This window comes from Equus caballus, chromosome 19 (assembly GCF_041296265.1).
Source record: "Equus caballus isolate H_3958 breed thoroughbred chromosome 19, TB-T2T, whole genome shotgun sequence".
NCBI classification, from domain to species: Eukaryota; Metazoa; Chordata; class Mammalia; order Perissodactyla; family Equidae; genus Equus; species Equus caballus.
The window spans coordinates 66508067-66528263 of record NC_091702.1 but is presented as its reverse complement, the minus strand read 5'-3'; the positions used below and the strand labels follow the sequence as shown (position 1 = coordinate 66528263).

General features: G+C 41.9%; 1 protein-coding gene and 1 pseudogene across 1 annotated transcript; both read left to right on the top strand.

The window, feature by feature from the left end:
• The first annotated feature begins 1061 nt into the window (after window positions 1-1061).
• LOC111768973 (large ribosomal subunit protein eL19-like) lies at window positions 1062-1595 on the top strand (annotated as a pseudogene).
• A 3190-nt stretch (window positions 1596-4785) lies between these two features.
• LOC106781969 (soma ferritin-like) lies at window positions 4786-9420 on the top strand. Its single transcript, XM_014732671.1, has 4 exons — window positions 4786-4902; window positions 6899-7042; window positions 8011-8136; window positions 9268-9420. The coding sequence occupies exons 1-4, from the start codon at window positions 4786-4788 to the stop codon at window positions 9418-9420; spliced, it is 540 nt and encodes a 179-aa protein (XP_014588157.1).
• The last annotated feature ends 10777 nt before the right edge of the window (window positions 9421-20197 follow it).

The following is a 20197-nucleotide window of genomic DNA, read 5'->3' as shown; positions in this document are numbered from 1 at the left end:
ATGTCTCTAGAGAAACTATACAGTCTAACAAACTAATGTATACCTATTCCTTGTGCATTTTACTTTCTATGAAATTTATGTTTATATATATCCATTATATCAAATCATGATGCTTGCTTATTGCTATTTCCTCAATCCTACTGAAAGGGGGTGATTTATATTTTCCTTAGAATACATTGTTTATATCCAGTGATCTTTTATTCAGTCACAAAAAAGTATTCATTTTGAAAGCTATGATTTCACATATTTTCACTAGAATTATATGTAATAAAGTTCCAGCCTATAGGGAACAATTTTTTTTAAATAGGCATATCAGGAGGAATAAAGAACAAATTTCAAATATCTAATATTGTGAACAGTATTATTTGCTGTTTATCAAATTTTGTATTTTGTTTATTATATTTTCATTTTTTTTATATAAAAGAGTCCACAAGTATAACTAAATGTGTTTAAAAATGTTTGTATCCTTGTAGGTCTTTTCATATTCTTATATTAGTAAATTGGAAAAAGAAAGCATTTATTTGAACACAGTGGGATGAATGGCACGGTAGAAAGAACCTAGATTTTTGGAGTCAAATCTTTGGAGATGAGTTCAAACCCAGCTTCTGCCACTAACTAGCTGTGTGACTGTCATGACCTGATCTCTCCTAGATTGTTTCCACCTTCATAAGAAGGAATACAACACCAGCCTTGCAGGCCTGCTGTGAAGGATTTTTATCCACCAATCTCTTCAACATTTAAGCATTTCTGAATCCTACTAACATAAGTATTGAAATAAATAAACCTCTTCTTCATCTGGTTATGCTACAGTTCATCAATATCTAAAAAGTGTGGCCCCAGCATTAAATACAAATATGATAAGGTGTGAGACATAAAGCTCCTCAAGTCCTTAGTTATCCTTATCACCATGTGGCACTGACCAGCTGCTTCTGGGAGGCACCAGGAAGTGTGTGTTGGACGGGTGGACTCTGCGAACATAACTCGCTGCACAGTTGCAGTAAGACTAGTTATCTCCTGTGATCTGGTCACTAAAATTACTTACTGAAAACTGAATTGCAGCCATGAGGCTTCAGAAGAGGCTCACCTCCAGCATCGTTCGCTGTGCAAAAAGAAGGTCTGGTTGGACCCCAATGAGATCAATGAAATCGCCAATGCCAACTCTCATCGTTGAATCTGGAAGCTGATCAAACATGGGCTGATCATCAGGATGCCTGTGACTGTCCATTCCCTGGCTTGATGCTGGAAGAACATCTTGGCTCACAATAAGGGCAGGCATATGGGCATGCGCAAGCAAAAGGGTATGTAAGTGCTTGAATGCTGGAGGAGGTAACCCGGATGAGGATTCTGCAAATCTAAGAAGATTGACCACCACCCCGTGTATCACAGGCTATTCCCGAAGGTAAGGGGAATGTGCTCAAAAACAAGCAGATTCTCAGGGAACAATCCACTAGCTGAAGGCCAACAAGGCCAGTGAGAAGTTGTTGGCTGACCAGCCTGAGACCCACAGGTCTGAGATCAAGGAAGCCTGTAAGAGCCATGAGGAGAGGCTCCAGGCCAAGGAGGGGGACGTCTTCAGCACTGAGAACAAGAACTAAAGCCCCCTCTCTTGTCTGCACACAGTGGCCATGGCGATGGTACAGGCCAATCATTCAATGAAGCAAGGCTTCATCTGCCTGAGGGGAAAAAGAGTGAACTGCGTTTGTTTTTCTGTCAACTCTTTGGTCATAGTCAACATTTAGTCAACTAAAAATTGGTGCATGTGAAAAATTGTCTTCTTCATATGATCTACTGTTTAAAAAGATCTCCATCCTTCTGTTTATGGGTTATTGATTTATTGAACTGAAATATAGGATTTTAAACTCATCGTTAGTTACATTTCATCATGTTGCCTCAGCCAATTTGAATTAAACTGCTGAGTTGTGTTGGCCCTTGGTCTGTCGTTATGCGTGCTAATTATTCCTTCCAGATTTGTGACACTGTAAACTTGATTAAAGTGTAAAACTCTATTCATCCACATTGTTGACTTAGAAAAGATCAAAGGAAAAGTTGGTTTTTCCTGATATTTCTTTTACATTTTCATTCCTCCCATGTTTTTGTGTTTGCCCTTTAAATGTTTGACCATCTACTTTGTTCGTACTGAATGGGTATCTGTTGATGACCTAGTCTGGCTAGAGGATGGTGATACCAAGTCACGACGCAGTGAGTGCCTTCAAGGAGCTCATTAACTAGTAGAGACGGTGTACAGGTAAGCAAGCAGTTACAAAGGTGTGGAAGGAATTACTGTAACCAAGGAGCACGAAGGTGAGATACCTAACCCAGAATGTAAAAGTCAGAACTGTATTCTGGAGGATATGATGGCCACAGTAAGTCTGGAGGAAGAGACTGCAGGACACATGTGCAGGCACGTGGATTTCTGGAGATGCCTCCTCTCTCTTTCTCACCAGAATCACGTGTGACATTCCTAGCTTTTAAGGCTAGGAATTGAGCTATCTAGATAAATTACTTCGTTCTTTCACTCTTCCATCCATAAACATTTTTAAAGGACACATTCAGTGCCCAGTACTGTGTTAAATGCTGTGTTCTGTTTTAAAAACTCTTAAGATGGTATTCTCTGCCTTCTCCCTACTCCATAAATTTGGGGAACTTTTGAAACCTGTTTTTCCAGAGTGAAAGTACTCATCTGGTTCTGCCCATTGTTTCTTCCTTGACAACCAACAACTTTAAACCTTCAGGTTCCTTTTTACTTTCAAATTATTCAGATCAATATACTTTACTGGGTGCTTTCTATGGGCAAGGCCCTGTGTTAAATGCTCTGGGAGATATAATGATGACTAAGGCTTAGGCCCCTTCCTCATGAAGCTTTAAACTAACAGGGGAAATGTGCACAGAGAACGTGACAAAGAGAATAATACATGCTCTACTAAAGTATTTTATTTTTAAAGATAAGAATTTCTTGGTTAGAGAAAGACAAATACTGGATGATCTCACTTATATGTGGAATCTAAAAAAGAAAAAAAAAAAACCTGATAGAAAAAGAAATCAGACTTGTGGTGACCAGAGGAAGGGGGGTGGGGGTAATTGGGGAAGATGGTGAAAAGGTAGCCTTCCAGTTACAGATGAATAAGTGCTGGGGATCTGATGGGCAACATGATGACCATGGCTAACGCTGCTGTGGGATGTTGAGGACAGTTGTTAAGAGAGCTAATCCTAAGAGTTTGCATCACAAGGAGAAAATTTTTTTTCTTTATTTTTTATTCTTTCTTTTCTTTTTATTGTATTTCTATGAGATGACGGAAGCTAGCTGAACCTATTGTGATCATTTCACCATACATGTAAATCAAACCATCGTGCTGCTGCACGCCTTAAAGTTATACAATGATGTATGTCAATTATTTCTCAACAAAACTGCAAAAAACAAACAAAAAGAATTTCTTGGTTAGAATTAAGTCCCAAAGAGAACCCCTCATTTCTTCCTTAATCATTAGAGAGACGAGGAGGTGAAATAACATGTAAGGACAGAAAGTTCAGATTAGGCTAAAAATATTTTTAAGAGGGGTTGTATAATTTAAAAAAAAAAAAAAAAGGTGTCTTTGTGTTTCCAGCACATTCCAGGGGAGAGGGTGCATGGATGTTACATAGCCAGTCTGATCACATCCCATAATTCAAAAGTCAGTTCATTGGGTTACCAAAATTTAACAGTGGACCAAATCATAATAATGGATCATCCATTGTTATCCATCATAATAAGATCAAATTAGATTTAAAAATGTGTTGGAACTAAAGCGTTACCCATGGGCTTTCACTTTCTACATTACGTATTTCTTTAATTTGGGGATACTTTATAATGATCATGCATTACATTTGTAATTCGAAAACAACAGTATGTTCATAAATAAGTATGTGGAGCTTCCCTTGGGGAAAGGCATTGTACTAATTCTCTAGAAAGATGTCTGTTAGGTACCTTTTTCAAAATGAAAATATATGACTGTACATATATATTATTATAAAAGTTTGAAAAATATGGAAAATAGAAAAAAGAAAAAAATCCCCTGTTAAGCTCCCACACTAACACGGTTACTGATGCTGATGGTGCGTTTCCTTCCTCTCCTTTTTCTATATGTTGGTGAGGTTGTTTTTAAGTGATTAGATAGCAGTATTTCTTAGTAATATGTAACCCACAAGAACAGGAACATTTTCTTCATATGTATCCAGTTCTGTGTTTTGGCCAAGAGGGATGATAGAATCATGGAATATTTACATGAAAAGATCTTATAGATCATCCAGAAATATCCAAACTCATATTATCCCCCACTAAATAAAATCTTTATCTTCTAGATTTACTATCTTGTAGATGGGGTCATATTAACAGTAATAATCCAGACTTTGTGGGCACTTGTCCCCACCTGCTCATATAGGACCCTAATCTTCTCAAAAGTTCCCCAAATTCCTCTGGGAGTGCAGGTAACATTTTACACATCCTATAAGTAAAACCAATGAACTATCTCATCCGTTAACTATCTCGTCAGCTACCATTTTCTTTCCTCTCCCGGCTCTAACTTTCACCGGCTAGATATCGTGAAGGGCCCAGCACCGCCTCCCCAGGATGCTGCCGTGGAGGTCCGGGGAGCTCTGCCGGGCCAGGCCATGCAGGGGTGCATGAGAAGCGGCGGCGGCCCATTCTCCTTTCCTAGCAGAGGGTTCCCCAAGTGCCATTGTGCCCCATGTCTTGCAGAATTTTTACTGAGATGGCTCTTTAGGAACGTACTTAAACCCATGCTACCCAAAATGTGGTCCATGAACCAGCAGCATTTGGCGGAATCATTAGAAAGGCAGAACCTCAGGCCCCGTGAAGGAGAGTCTGCATCTGAACCAGAGCCCCAGGAGATTCACATGCAGATTACGGTTTGAGAAGCACGGACTCAAACGCCCACTTGGGACTAAGGCGTGAATTCAACTGAGGACAAGAGCAGTTTTGAGTCAGGAAACAAAAGTGACAAATAACAGGACTTTTCATAATGATCCCTTCCCTTTGATGATCTTATCTTTGTGACTGAGCCAAACTTGGGATCCTGGGCTCCTTCTCTTGGGATGAGCTCTCCCTCAGGAAGCGCCCTCACTCCTTGCTTCCTCGTCGAGATAGACTTTGGTGACCTGCCAGTTCCACTTCAGTCAACCAGACGTGGCTTGTGTTCAAAGTAAGAATACACCAGACTTATGGGGAAGTCTTACCGGGCTGCTCACATAAAATACATTTTTACTTAATAGATGCTGATTCAGCACCTATTATTTACAAAACACTGGATTATGGGCTGTGGGAACACCAAAATAAGTACAATAATCTCTACCCCAGAGGAGGGTAAGTAAAGAAGGAGGATGCTGGGCCAGGTAGAGACTTTCCAGACACAATTTGAGGAAGGAGCCAAAGGTTCCCGACTGGAGCAGTCTCACTGTATTTTGGAGGAACCACTGCTACATCTGGTCCCTGCAGCCTGGGTGTGCCTATTTTCCAGGTAGAAGGCTCTCCTCCATATCCGTTTCTCTGCATTCTTACCCACCTTCCAAGGCCAATTTATCAATGAAGTCTGCCCTGACGCCCTCAGCTAAACATACTTTTTGACCTTTCAGAACTCCCATCGTGTCCTGTCTTAAGAGCCGTTATATGTGTTGAGGCCTATGGGGTGGGGGATATGTCCTTTACCAGGGAAAGAATGTGTTTTAGTGACTCTGCTTAGATTCCCCATAGGACCTAGCATGAGGTACCATAAAGAGTTACGGAAGAACGAGAACAAGGAAAGGTAGTACATCTACTCTGTTAACACTTCCCTATTCCGGAAATATATCAGCCTTCTCAAATCACAGTCAGAGAGAACGTGAGAGAGAAGATGGAACACAGCCTGGATAATTAGGAGGATTGGCATTTTTTTCAGCTTTTTCTCTGGTCAGATTGGTTCTTTCATGCAGAAACAATGTCCTCATTGGCAGATTAGTAGCTGTTAATCTCAGCTGGATGGAATTTCATCTTGTCTTCAGCTGGATGGAAGTGAGCTGGCCATATGCCCACTAGTATTTAAGAAGTCCCTGACTTCAGTGGGTAGCCCTTTTATGCCTGATTTTTCTTGAAGCTGAGATGGCAGCCCAGGTCTGCAGCCTTCTCTCTGAAGAATGTAGGGTCGCTATTAATCATATAGTATCTTATGAGCTGCATGTCAGTGATGCTTATTTATCTATGGTCAGTATGGGTTCCTGAGCCACTGTGGGGGATCTGGGTGATGCTGTATCTTCTATGTCCTTAGTAACGGAGGTTATGGCCATGTTTGTGGTTTGAGACGAGGTGAAACAGCAACTTAGAGGCCAGGATTTTGCTGCTCTGTGGCTCAATGATTTAGAGCTGTGATTGTAACCTATGGGCTATGATAGGGAGAATCACAGCTCTTGCTCGTGAGTTCCCAAAACTATATGGGCATCAAACACTGATGGCAGACTGAATAAGTAATTTTGCATCCATATGCTATTTTAGAGTTAATGTAGATGTTAGGATTGATGAAATAGATTGACTTTAAAATGTCACAATTTATGCTGGGCTTCTGCCAGGTGTCTCCATAATTACTGGACATAAGAGCTAGCACGTGAGGTTCACAAATCTGGCCCTTAAAGAGGCCATAATAGCTGGAGATTAGGCGCCAGTGTGTTAGAACCTGGGCAGCTTCTCTGGGGTAACCCGGGTTCAAGAAGACAGCAGGGCCTTCTGGAAGTCAAAGGACAACCTAAGGACCCAAGACTGAACAAAGAAGTCCTCTTTAGGACAACCACAGTGACAACAGAGTGAGTTTCTATGAGATTTCCAGTCACGAAAATCAGCTTTTCTCACTCCAGTCCCCCCATTCTCACCCCGTTCCAGGCCTGTTATTACGATGGAGAGACCAAAGAACCTCCTTTTGCCACATTCTTCGAGGACCAGGCTGAGGTGAAGAGGGCACACGCAAGGCAGTTCCTAAAATATCTAAGGAAACATGAGAGTAAAATCTGCCTTCCCGTGATCCAGGTGACTATGGAACTTTACGGTGACCTCCACGGGGACTTCGCTGGGTCTAGAGAGCTGAATTATTAGTTGCTACCTAACTTGTTAGGTTACTCATGTTCCTACAGGGGATTATAGCAACTGACTTTGAGGCCAAGCTTGTGTCTTCTTTGTAGCCTCCTCATCTCATTTTGAGTAAATCTTAGCCACTAAGTGCCTGTTTGGCTTCTCTCAATGAGCCACACAAAGTGTGGTCTCTGGACCAGCAAAACTAGCATCACCTGAGAACTCGTTAGAAACACAAATTCATGGACCCCACCCAGACTAACTGAATCTGATTCTCCAGGGGTGGGGCCCCGGGAGCTGTCCCTTCACAAGCTCTCCAGATGATTCCAATGCTCTGCAGACTTTGAGAAGCACTGCTCTAATGGCCTCTTCCCAGAGCTGTGAGCATCCTTATACCAGAGCTTTGGTCTAATTCGGAGCACGTCCAGGTATTTAATATGGCTGTCTCTTCAATGCAGTAAAACTCTTTTGCTGGGATAGACACTCCAAAAGAGCAATCTGAACCTTAGTTGGGGGTATTACATCTAGCAACATCCCTACTTATCTGAGAGGTTCTTTTAACTCCAGCTTTATAAAGAGAAACTGAACGTCTAGTTGTAACAGAACTGAACGATGACCGTGAAATTCCAAATCTAATAGAATAGTGCATACAACTGTGCTAGTGTACCCATGCTTTGTGGCACATTAAAGTCATCTGGGGAGCATTTAAAAATCCTGATGCTGAGCTTGCATCTGTGCCAATTAGGTCAGAATGTCTGCAGTTGAAAGCCAGACAGTATTTTTAAGACTCTCCACTGATTCCATTGTGCCACAAAGCTTGGAAACTATTGGCCTCTGCAAACCTAATCATAATCCTACACAGAAAACAGGAAGAAATAAAACTGTGCCTGAGGTGGGAAAGTGACTCTCCTGTTCCTCTCCAACAGAGGCCTGATATAGACAACTGGGGAACTGGACTCCAAGCTCTGGAGTCTGCTCTGGAGTTGGAGAACACATTAAACAAGCTCCTGCAAGACCTGAAGACCTTGGCTTCTGAGAATCATGAAACTGATGTAAGTAGTTCACTGGTTCTGAAAGCAGGGTCATCTTCCACTTCTGGATTATGACTTGCTTCTGAGAAATGGGTCCAAGGCATTAGATCATCTACCAGGTGCTTGATTCCACGACCCACCCCCCCCCACCGCCATGAAGTGTATGAACTTATTTCTGGGAGAAGGTTAGAGGTGGGAGGAGTAGGTGCCCTGGTAAGGAGGAACGTAACTCAACACAAGGTAGAGAAGACTTTCCAGGAATAGTGCACTCTGGATAATCAAATAACTTCTGTTGGTGGCTTGTAAATCTCCTAGACCAGAAGTGCTCACATTTTCACGGGCAGCAGAATCACCTGGAGGGCTTACTGAAACAACCTGCTGGGCCCCGCCCCCAGTCTGAGTTCTAACTCAATTGGTTTGATGTGGTGGCCGAGAATTTGCATTTCTAACAAGCTCACAGGTAATGATGCTGCCAGCCAGGGGTTACACTTTGAGAACCACAGTCCTAGACTGTCCCTGCAAAAGTGAGTGTTACCGGTGACGTAGTATCCTATAGAATTCTCTGAAGTCTTCCTGGTTAATGGCGAACACTCTCCCTTGCAGTGGTAACTTCTTTCTCACCAACTCCCTTGCTTCTCAGAAAGTCAAAGTGAAGAAAATGCCCTAGTACAAAAGTTATCAACTGTAGATGCGTATTGGACTCATTGAGGAGCTCTGAAGAGGTATAGATGCCTGAGCATTATGCCAGAGCACTTCAATCTAAGTTTTTGGGAATGGGGTCTGGGCGCCTACTCAACCTCCATGTGATTCAAATCAACAGGGTGGAAACCATTGCAGTAGTAGCTTATTACTTAAATTATGTACTTTTGATGAGATGCCCTAATGCTCATACTCACTGAAAGTGGATATTTGTATTCACCTGGAGTCTTGAATCAGTGCTCCTTGAACTTCAGTATGCATATGAATCGCCCAGGCCCTTCTTAAAATGCAGATCCTGATTTAGTAAGTCTGCTGCAGGACTTGAGAGTCTGTGTTTCTGACAAGCTCCCAGGACTGCTGGTTCGTGGGCCATAATTTGGGTAGCGAGATCTTAGATTGCCTCCTGTGGCAGACAAGATCCTTAATGAGCCCTTCCCTGTTTTATTTCTGTAGCTCTCACGCTTCCTGGGAAAGTTTCTGGATAAACAAAAGAGAAACATACGCTATCTGGAAAACCAGGTTGGCTATCAGAAGGAATTAGAAAAGCTGGCCCAGAAGGAAAATCCATCTGAAAAGACTCCTGAAGCCTCGGCCAAAGAGGCTTAATGCCTGAGGACAGCACAGGGGTCTTCCTGTGGTAGTACGACCCAACGTCAGCTACTTAAGAATCTTCTCTTCTCCGTCTGACAGAAGATGGCCTGCCTTTTCGTCTAGTATCCTAATCATTGTTTTGCATACAAATAAAGCTGTTTTGCATTATAATTATGTGTAAAGAGATTGCTGTTGGAGCACCAGGAGGGTTAGCTCCATCAATGTAAGTTTGGTGAAAGCTTCCTGAGGCACGGTGGGTGTGTCAGACTTTAAAAACCAAAAAGCCTTCTCCCACAGTCCCAGCCACGCCCAGATGCAGAGTCAGGATTTGGTAGGTTCAGTCCATGTGGATATAGTAGAAATTAAGTAGTAAACCTTAGGTCTCACTAATACACCCCTCCCCTACAACTCATGCACATATTTTAAGTTTACAAAATAGTAGGGTTTTATTCCGATTAAATGCAAAGATAAACTTGAAAATGAAAGCTCTCGGTCTAGAAAGTGTGACTTCCACCTGAAAGAGATACAGTGGACAGGCAGCTGCAACCCAGATGCCCTTTCATCAGCCTAGGGAGCAGGAGGACACAGACAACCAAGAGGCTGCAGACAAGCATGTGGACGCCCCTACCCCTCCATCGTGGGCCAACCAGCAGCTATTGGGGTAGTTGTTTTCCAGAGCAAACAATGAGCATGCAAACTTGGGTCAGACCCCAGGGCCTCGTGTGGGCAGTACCGCCTGGGAAGATCAGATGCTCTGTAGGGTTGTGTCCTGGATCCAAAACTTACCAGCTCCATGGCCTGGAAGTTTTGACCTCACTCAGTGACTCAGTTTAGTCATGGGTAAAGTGGAGTTAATAGTACTTAGTTCATAAGGTTAACAAGAGGACAAAGTAAATATATACAGTATGTGGAGCAGCACCTGCTCAGACTCTGTGTTCTGTTAGTTTGTGTAACAGAGCCACCTCCCAAACTTGAGGAAAGCCAATACATAACAGAAGCACCTACAATAAGAAAACAGACCACTGAAACTGAGACCATCGTAAAACTTTTAATTTTACACAGAACAGAGGATGTTTTTTGAAACAAGAGAAAGTGGTCATAAGAAGGAATCAGGTATCTTGGAAAAAATTCAGGTTAGCAAATGGGCTAAATATTTAAACACAGCTAGTCAAACAAGTGATCTAGAAGTGGCTAAGAAATTCTCAGGCAAAGGAATAAAGAAACGGTATTTAAAATGTTAAGACATGGAGTTCCAATGAGAGATCTACCTAGAGCTCCAGGAGGAGAGAGAAATTGAGAAAGAACCATTGCGAAATTTTAGAGCATCAAGGATGAAACAGCTCCCCATGAAAGACATCACTTAGAAAGAATGAAAACTGACATTAACAGATTTCTCGTTAATTTTAGATGAAAGAGAAAATGGAAAAAACATCTTCAGAAAGCTGAGGGGAAAAATTAATAACAGTTATAGCAAAATAGACCTATTCAGACATACGTTAAGCTCACAGAAGACTACAACCCAAAGAAGACCTTCTCTGGGAACAATGTCATTGTTTTAATAGCAAAATATAAGGGCACAGTCTTCTCTATGCAGGTCCAATGGAGCCTGGCTGACGCTAACTAACCTTGTGCAGCACTTTAAGTAACTGTAGTGAGGAGGGGCATGCCCCAGTCAGCCACATAGTTGACTTCTTTACCTACCTCTTCATGCCTTTTCTACAACTCATCCTTCTTGAGAATCACTGTCATGGTGAGCTTGTCACCACTGGAGAATTAACTGGTTAAGAAAACATGCTTGAATAAATTCCCACTTCATAATTGCTAATTTATATCCAATTTTATACTTATTAATATGTTAGACTTTCACATTAAAGTGAGGCGTAAAACAAGCTTGCTTTCTCCTCAGCACTGCTCAGTGCTTCTCTGGAAGTCCTCAAGCAGGGTTTCTCAACCTCAGCACCATTGACGTTTTGAGCCAGACGACTCTTTGTTGTGGGGAGTTGTCCTATGCGTTGTAAGATGTCTAGCAGCATCCTTGGCTTCTACCTACTAGATAGTACCTCCTCCAGTTATGACAATCAAAACGGATTCCAGAAATTGCTAAATGTCTCTTGGGAGGCAAAATCACCCAGCTTGAGAACCACTGTTCTGGATAGTACAATAAAAAAGCAGAAGGAAAAGAAGATATATATGTTTGAAAAAGACTTAATCAATGTGATATGATTATAACTAGACCTGATGAACTATTATAACTTACAAGAAAGTTCAATAATGTTGCAGGATACAGAATAAACATCTACAAATCAATCTTTCCTAGGTAGTATCAATAAACAGAGAAAACTTTTTAAAAAGATATCTTGTTTATAATACCCATAAATACATAAAACATCTAGGAATAATCCTAACAACACTAGCTTGGAACCTATATGAAATAAAATATAAATGCTTCCTGAGACAAAAGCTTTGAGTAACGGAAGGAGGAGAGAAAGACCAAATAGGAAAATTGTGACACCTCCCAAATCAATGTATAAGCAATTTTGGTCATAATCCCAATAGGATTTTGAGGGTTTGGACAATTTAGTATTAAAGAATAAGCTTCAATCATGGGGGGGGCGTGGGAAATGGGAACATACAGAAAACTTGCTTGACATCATTAGTCATTGGGAAACACAAACCAAAACCACGTTGGGATACCACTCACTACATACTCGTCAGAATGGCTAAATTTACAATGACTGTCAACACCATATGCTGGCAAGTTGGCGAAACAACTGAAGCTCTCATACACTGTTGGTGGGAACGTAAAGTGGTGCAACCATTCTGGAAAAGGAGATGGCATTTTCCTGTAAAACTAAGCATGTACCTACCTCATGAATTTTGGGAGGACACAATTTAGCCCATAACAAATGATGATATTGTTAACTAAAATTGGGTAGGGAAAGCTATGGAGAAAAGAGAGGAGGAAGGAGCTACAAGCTAATTCACTTGATGCTTACAGTAGGAATCAATAGATACCGTCTGAAGAAAGGAGGTCCTGAGGGTGTTATATAAAAGTCTAATTATAAAGACAAACACTAGAATAAAAAATATCACAGAACTGTAATTTTTAAAATAACAGCCTTCATAATGAAAGTTTATGTAAATACAACGTTCATATTTACACTTTATTTGGTGACCCTTACGTTCTTGTTTTAGTCCTAGTTCTATTGTTAAATATGTTCAATGTTCACCCCCAGTCCTTTTGCTGAGGTCTCCCTGATCGTCTTTTGGGTGGGTGAATTTTATTCTCTAGGAGATGCTTCAGTAAGGTGTAACGAGGACAGTATTCCCTGAGTCGGCTCAAACTTGCTTTCCTTAAGTGTCTGACCGGTATTGTTCCATTTCTGTTCGAACTGATTGAGTTGCACTAACTTGGTTTTCTTTCCCTTAGAAATGACACAATGTTCTTGCCCAGATGCCCAAAGTTTGCTACTAGTGTTAGTAGGATAGGTCTAGAGTTGCTGGGATATGTGTTTGTAGGATATGTCTCAGTATTGATCATTCTGGGACAGTTTTCTCATGTCTTGAACGTGTCTTTTAACATACAAATTCAAGTCTTATTTCAGAACATTTTCTAATGTTTGCTTAACTCCACTCTTTCGGTATTTCTCCAACTGGAAGAACTCCCATTATTTATATTTTGGATCACTTTTGCCTATCTTTTAGAACTTTCATTGTCTCTCTCCTTTTAAAAAAATCTTTCTGCTTATTTCTCTTTCACTTTCCTCACTTTTCCCATGTGTATACTCTGTGTCCTGTCGTGCCTTCTGTAGTATTCATTTCCCCTTTTGCTCTTCATAATTTAGTCTTTATTTATGAAATGATTCTTTCTGTTTCTTCTATTTCTGTCCTGAATTTTACTCGTTACCATTTCACATGCTCCTTTTGACGGACCATCACCTTCCCTTTGTTGGCCGTGTCTTCCCCGAGTTCTCCTAGTTATTATTTTATTGTCTTCCTTTCTGAGTGCAATTGCTTTCCGATTTTCCCTCCTTTATTCATGTTGGGATGCTGTGTTACCGTTCTCCTCTGCTCCGGGGCAGTATTGTTCTAGCGAGTGTTCTTAGTCTGCGGGGAAGTTTTGAATCTATTTTCAGTTCTTTTTTTTTTTGCCCTTTTGTTTAGCTTTCTTGGATGTTGTAGGTGCAGAATTACTTTGCTGGTCACATTAGAACGAGCAGGATTTTTCTCAGTTAGAAGGAGGACATTTTGAAGTGAGGGAGGGGCCAGCTTTCCCAGTTTCTCAGCTCGAGAGCTCCGTCTTCAACTGCTGTAATAAATGCCGCTTCTGGCACCAAGCCGCCCCTCAATTTCAGATCTTAACTTGGTTCACAGGGCTCCTGCATCAGCTCCTAAGTCCCGTTTCCTATACCCCCTCTCTTTTAGAACGACTATTTTCTTCAACCTGCCACCTCTATGTTACTCCTCACCCAAGCGCATTCTAAACCTTCTGCCTCCAACTCTCCCATCGCACACTGCCCTCTTTGATCACAGCAGTTCTCACTGATGAGGGGGCCCCATGCTTTGGGGAGTGAATATTTACTATCGATTTCTGACAACTGTCACTTCTAGGACTCTTCTGGGCATCCTTTTCTTCTCAGAAACACCTACAGCACTGCTGTGGCTTCATGAACTAAAACTGCTCACTTCAGATGCCAAAAACAGTTAACATCCAGGATACACAAAGGAAGAGAGGGGAGGAGAGGGAGCCCAGTACTGGTAGATATCATAAAGCACACACACTAAAATGTTTGTTTCCTAAATTATCTCTGAGTAATGAGCAATATCTCTGGATGCAGAAACCATATCCTTTGTCTGCTAACGAGGGTTCAGGAATAGGACTGGGCTGGAACCATTAGGTCCATAAATGCAAAAAGGCAAGACTTCACAAAGAATCATGAAGACACTAGATTAGAGGAAGCCAGTTGGTTTTGTAACTACAGAAAGGAGAGATACTGTATTAGAAAAACATCAAAATCACTTAGACTGGATTGCTCTTCTGGCCCCTTCTCACCTACAGGATACTCTTGCAAATAGATGATCCGGAAATCCCCAAATGACAATGAGAAATACGAAAGAAGGAGGGTGGAGAGAGAGAACTGGCATGGCATCTATGTAGAGGCCATTAGAGGAAAAGGAGGAGAAAGGAAGCACAATTATTAACAAACGAGGAGTGCTTTGACATGGAGCAGTGGAAACTATGAACATTTTAATTTTGGCTATTCTAGTGGGTGTATAGTGTAGTTTTCATTTGCATTTCCCTGGTGACTGTGAAAAGCCAATGTTTAAAACTGTTAGAGGGGCCAGCCCTGGGGCAGAGTGGTTAAGTTCATGCGCTCCCCTTCAGCAGCCCAGGATTTCACTGGTTCAGATCCTGGGCACGGACACGGCACCGCTGGTCCAGCTACACTGAGGCAGCGTCCCACATGCCACAACTAGAGGGACCCACAACTAAAATACACAACTCTGTACCGGGGGGATTCGGGGAGAAAAAAAGCAGAGGAAAAAAAAAAGATTGGCAACGGTTGTCAGCTCAGGTGCCAATCTTTAAAAAAAAAAAAAAAATCTGTTAGAAAAGGATATCATAGAATAACTTTATTCTCTGCTTTTGTCCTCTGTGGAGCAGAACTGAGCCTGATTAGGGGGAATATCACAAATGCAATCTACTACTGGGCAACACACAGACACTGAAGACCCTCCAGCATCCTGCCTGTTAACATTCGAGAGAGGACTCCTGGGTCCCTGCTCAGAGGTTTGCTGGTGTCCACAGACATTATTGTTACCATTATCATTGTATTCACCTTAGTCCTGAAAGATACAAGAGCAAGTTTGCCTTTGCAAATAATTTCTCTGTGTCTCTGTTTAATTCCTAGCAATGTGATATTACCAGCAGAAAATAAATTTCTTAAAATAACTGCAGAGAGAGTTTCTTAAACATCAGAAAGCAAAATTGCTAGATTTTGCACCTCTTCAGTTATACTAAATCAGCTCAGTTAAACAAGTACTTATCAAGCACCTTCTATTTCTCATGGACTTAACTTAGATGCTGGGAGTACAAAATTGAATGGGCCTTGCCATCAGGATGTGCACAATCTAATAGAGAACACATATATATGTAAATAATTAGAATTCAGTTTGGTCAATGCACCAATAAGAGCCTATACGAGGCAGAGAAGAACACAGAGAAAGAATGGCCATTTGCGCCGGGATAGGGGGAATGCAGCATAAAAAAGCTTCTGATCTGGACTTGGGTGGATGACTCAGAGTTCAGTAGGATGGGAAAGTGGAACACGGCATTTCAATGGTATAGGGGCAGATCACAGAGTGCCTTTTTTTTTTTTTTTAAACATTGGCACCTGAGCTAACAACTGTTGCCAGTATTTTCTTTTTCTCCTTTATCTCCCCAAATCCCCCTGTACACAGTTGTATATCTTAGTTGCAGGTCCTTCTAGTTGTGGGATGTGGGACGCCGCCTCAACGTGGCCTGACAAGCTGTGCCATGTCTGCGCCCAGGATCCAAACCAGCAAAACCCTGGGCCGCCGCAGCGGAGCGAACGAACTTAACCACTGGGCCACGGGGCCGGCCCCACAGAGTGCCTTTTATGGCGTGTTAACCTGCTGGGGTTTTGTTCTTCAGGAGGTGGGAGAGCAACAAGGAGTTTAGACAGAGGTATGACCTGATCAGATTTGCAGTTTAGAACAATAACCTCCGGAGCACAGTGGCTGATGGTGGTGTTCGTATTCTGGCGCCGTTGTCTGCATGTGGTAGAAGAAAGAAATAATTACGCTGGTACTTCTGAGAACTGAGATTTCCCGTGCGGGATAAAGGAGATGTGAATGTAGAATCAATGAGGTAAAGTAAATATCCATAAATATTTAATTGTGAATATCAGAATGAATTCATGACGTGTTTATCTTTTTAAAAAGTCCTAACTGTCCATTGAACAGACCTGGAAACAAGTAGCAAGGAGCACCCCTACACCTTCATCTTGGTCTTGACATGCCATTTGAGAAACGGCTGCTTGTAGTTCTGAGTCAGAAAATACATTAAATAACCCTGAGACGTGTTATCCTGTTAGAAAACGGCTAACAAAAAGAACTCAGAGCCAACTTGAAGAGGCTTCCTTTGGGTAAGAAGAGCCACTTTCATGAGAAAAATAACTGCGATGAATCGAAACATACCAAATATGCTTGAATTTATGAGTAAAATATTAAATAATAATAAATAATGAATACTTAATAATAATTATAATATTATCATAAATAATACTACAGGACAATGGTCACCTTTGGGAGATAGTAGGGAGGTTAACTCATAATGCTAAGAACTAGTAAAGGAAAGAATCAAGCATTTAGCCTGTCTTTCCCGGATGAACTACCTTAGACTAACCAAACAGTCAGGGTAAGTTTCTCCCTCTAGAAAATAATAGTGTGAAATTTACCATTTTGCTGATCCCTAAAAATGACTAGGCAGTGGTCATCAATGGTTGCTTTTAACAGGAAGAAAAACAATCAGACATTTTTTTTGCCTCCTGAAGAAATTACACACTATTACTTACAAAGTAATTTTGAAAAGGGAAAAAAAAGGTGAAAGTACATCATATCAAGCTTCAAGATTTAACTGCCACCAATAGGAAACACAGGAGAGAAGAATCTATTGAACAACACAACAGGGATGCAATCAACAAAGTCTAGAAGGAGGGAAGCTTCGGGGCAAATGCCCCAGGTCCTCAACAAATGAATTACGTGGAAAGAAAGGAGGGAAGGGCAGTGTGGCCTCTGTTGGGTCCTGATGAAAACAAATGTTAAAAATTTTTAAATAATAAACATTATGAGACAGTCAGTGAAGTTTGAATACTAATGGACTATTTGACGATATTAAGGAATTATTATCAATTATTTTTAGGTGTGATCATTATATTGTGGCTATATATAAAATAAGAATCATTGCCTTTTAGAGACACAGACTAAACTATTTATGAATGAAATGATGAAGTTAAAAAGGAGGAAGAAAATGGAGTAAAGATGAAACAAGATTGTCGAAATTGGTGATGGGGTCCTTGGGGGTTTGTTACACTATTCTGTATGCTTTTCAGTAATAACTTTTCTGAAAAAACATAAATGCTTTTGAAGGGCAATTTTATTTCCCTAACATGTAGATCAGAAGAGAGGGAGACCAATTTACTATAACCTCCAGACGCTGATATTGGCATCTGTATTTTTTGACCAGGTCTCCGTCTTTCCTTCACGAAGCTCATAGTAACAGTCAGCGCGGTAATGTTCGCCCCATTGTGCTGGTGGAGAGGTGAGAGTTTGCAGAAGTGGTCCTTAGTCCTCTTCGAGTTGCTACGGTTATCACTGGGACCAGGGACGACTGGTTTCTTGTTTTCCTTAAGTAAAGCACAGTCCAGACTGCCACCAGTAAATGGGCTACTGGACAATTTAAGAGTGCTCTTTTCTGCCTGGTGTTTCTAAAGGACAGACAAGTTTCAAAAAAAGTCCTAAAAAACAGCCAAAACACAGATGTGCCTGATGTCTTCAGCTTTTACACCAAATGGAAAGGCTCTCACACAACATTTGTGTCAAGACGGCTTCCTGTGTAGCCTGTGCAGCTGCCATAATTGTTTGGCTCTAACCAGCTCAATCCGGCGCCTGAATACCAGTGCATAACAGATTTTACTGAAGATTTGGGGATAACGAGTAGGATTTACAACCAACCGAAAAGGCAATAATTTAAAATAGAATAGCTATGTCACTGCCCCAAAGCCTCTCAGCCATCCCACCATCTCTAGCAGTTTCTCTTCAGGGCCGACCAGCGTAATGTGGGTCCATACCTTTCTGTTCCAGGATTTCTCCAACATCTCAGTTTTTGGATCCCCAGCATTGACTTAGGGAGAAACTAAGGATTGTTGTTTCTTTAATATGCAAAGCACTAAACTCTTCTTTATCTGAACCTGACCCAAAGGGCCGAAATCTGTCCACATACATACCTAAACGGGTGTGCAACTCTCTGCCTCATGGGAATCTGCCTTCCTCCCTAGCCGACGAGCTCAAACTCTTGCTTACCTCGCAGAAGAACAAGCATTTAAAATAACCCTTTTGTCTTTTCTCACCCAGTATTTCTGCTTAAACTAGAGTAGGCACTATGACTTGCCTCACACATTGATGGAATAAAGTAAGACTGTGCTGGCTGAGCACACAGAAAGAGAACAGCGAGGTGTGAGCGAACACACTCACAGCAAATATACCCAGAAGTGAAGCAGCATTTTACTCTTATTTACTTTGTGTTTTAGGATGCTTATTGACTTAAAATATTGTCAGGAAGGGGAAAAATGACCTTCGTGTGCTGTGGCTGATGTTTACTCTCTGTCACGGTGAGCTGATCTACTGCCAAGCTAAAAGTAAAAACACATACGGAAGAGCAGCTTCAACGTGCTGCTCACTAATAAGCATGGATGGTGACAGAAGAATGACATGTTTCAAAACCCACCTTGGGGAGACGAGGTAATAACAGCAACAGCCAACCCCTCCTGGGCACATGTGACGTTCTCTCCTAAGCACTTCCCATCAATGCCCTCGAGTTCCCTGAACTCATCCGAAACGCTTTTACGTTTAATCCAGGGAACAACTCTCTCATGGAGGTACTGTGATGAGTTCCAGCTACCGTGAGGAACCTGACAGGTCAAGTCACTCACCCAAGGCGGCCTGGCTCCAGAGCCCCCACCTTACCCGCCGGCCTCTAACTGCCTCCCACTGGTAGTGAATCCATTATGAGGAGCCTCGGGGGTTTCAACTAGAAACCCAGGCAGGTCATCTCTCCGTCCCTGTCTCTTGGTTCTCTGATCCTGTCTCTATCTCTATATCTGCTTTTTTCTTTTTCTCTTTGCAGGTTCTCATGTGGTCCACTGAGTCCTCTCACCTTGATATATCCTTCAGTTAAGTAACCAGCAAAAACTGACCCCTGCCTTTGAATGCCAGTTCCAAAGCACTGTGAGAAAGACTTCAGCTAGCCTAAGAAGTCAGCGGTCGCTTGCCCTGAGGGACAAACAGCTGTGGCTGTGGGAGAAAGCAGTGTCACACATTATAAATATGGCTGTCAGGGTTCATGAAGGTTGCTTTCAGAGAAATATGTGGGTTGGAAGAAAACCCAAAATGCCTCTAATACTAGACTGAAGTACGTGTTCACTGCATATTCTCTGCATCCACAAGTCTGTCTGGACTCAGGTCGCAAGAATATTTGTAGACAGACACACTCTTTCAACCCACTCTTCCAGAACAAAATTTCTTTGTATTTTTCTACGACCTAACAAGCACAGAATTTGCATAGACTTAAGACAGAAATCTGTGTTCGTTTTCTACGGCTGCCACAACAAAGTTCTACAAACTGGGCGGCTTAGAACAACAGAAGATCACGCTCTCAGTTCTGCAGGCCAAAGGTCAAAATCAGGGTGCGGGCAGAGCTGGCTCCTTCTGGAGGCTCTGGGAGACATTCCCGCCTCTCTCCTGGCTCCCGGCGGTTGCTGGCATTTCCTTGCGCTCCTTGGCCTGTTGAAGCATCGCTCTAACCTCTGCCTCTGTCCCACACTCCTTTCTCCCTCTGTTTCTCCTCTTTTCCCTCTTATACTTTTTGTTGGATTTAGGGCCCACACTAATTGGGATGGCTTCATCTCAATCCTTACCTTAATTACATCTGCAAAGACCCTTATTCCAAATAAAATCACATTTTGAGGTTCTGGGTAGACATGAATTTTAG

Bases quoted from the DNA above. Each gene is read 5' to 3' on its own strand.
- LOC106781969 (XM_014732671.1), top strand. From the start codon at position 4,786: ATGTGGTCCATGAACCAGCAGCATTTGGCGGAATCATTAGAAAGGCAG. The intron at 7,043-8,010 runs GTGACTATGGAA...CCTCTCCAACAG, and splicing joins TCTGCCTTCCCGTGATCCAG to AGGCCTGATATAGACAACTG. The intron at 8,137-9,267 runs GTAAGTAGTTCA...TTATTTCTGTAG, and splicing joins CTGAGAATCATGAAACTGAT to CTCTCACGCTTCCTGGGAAA.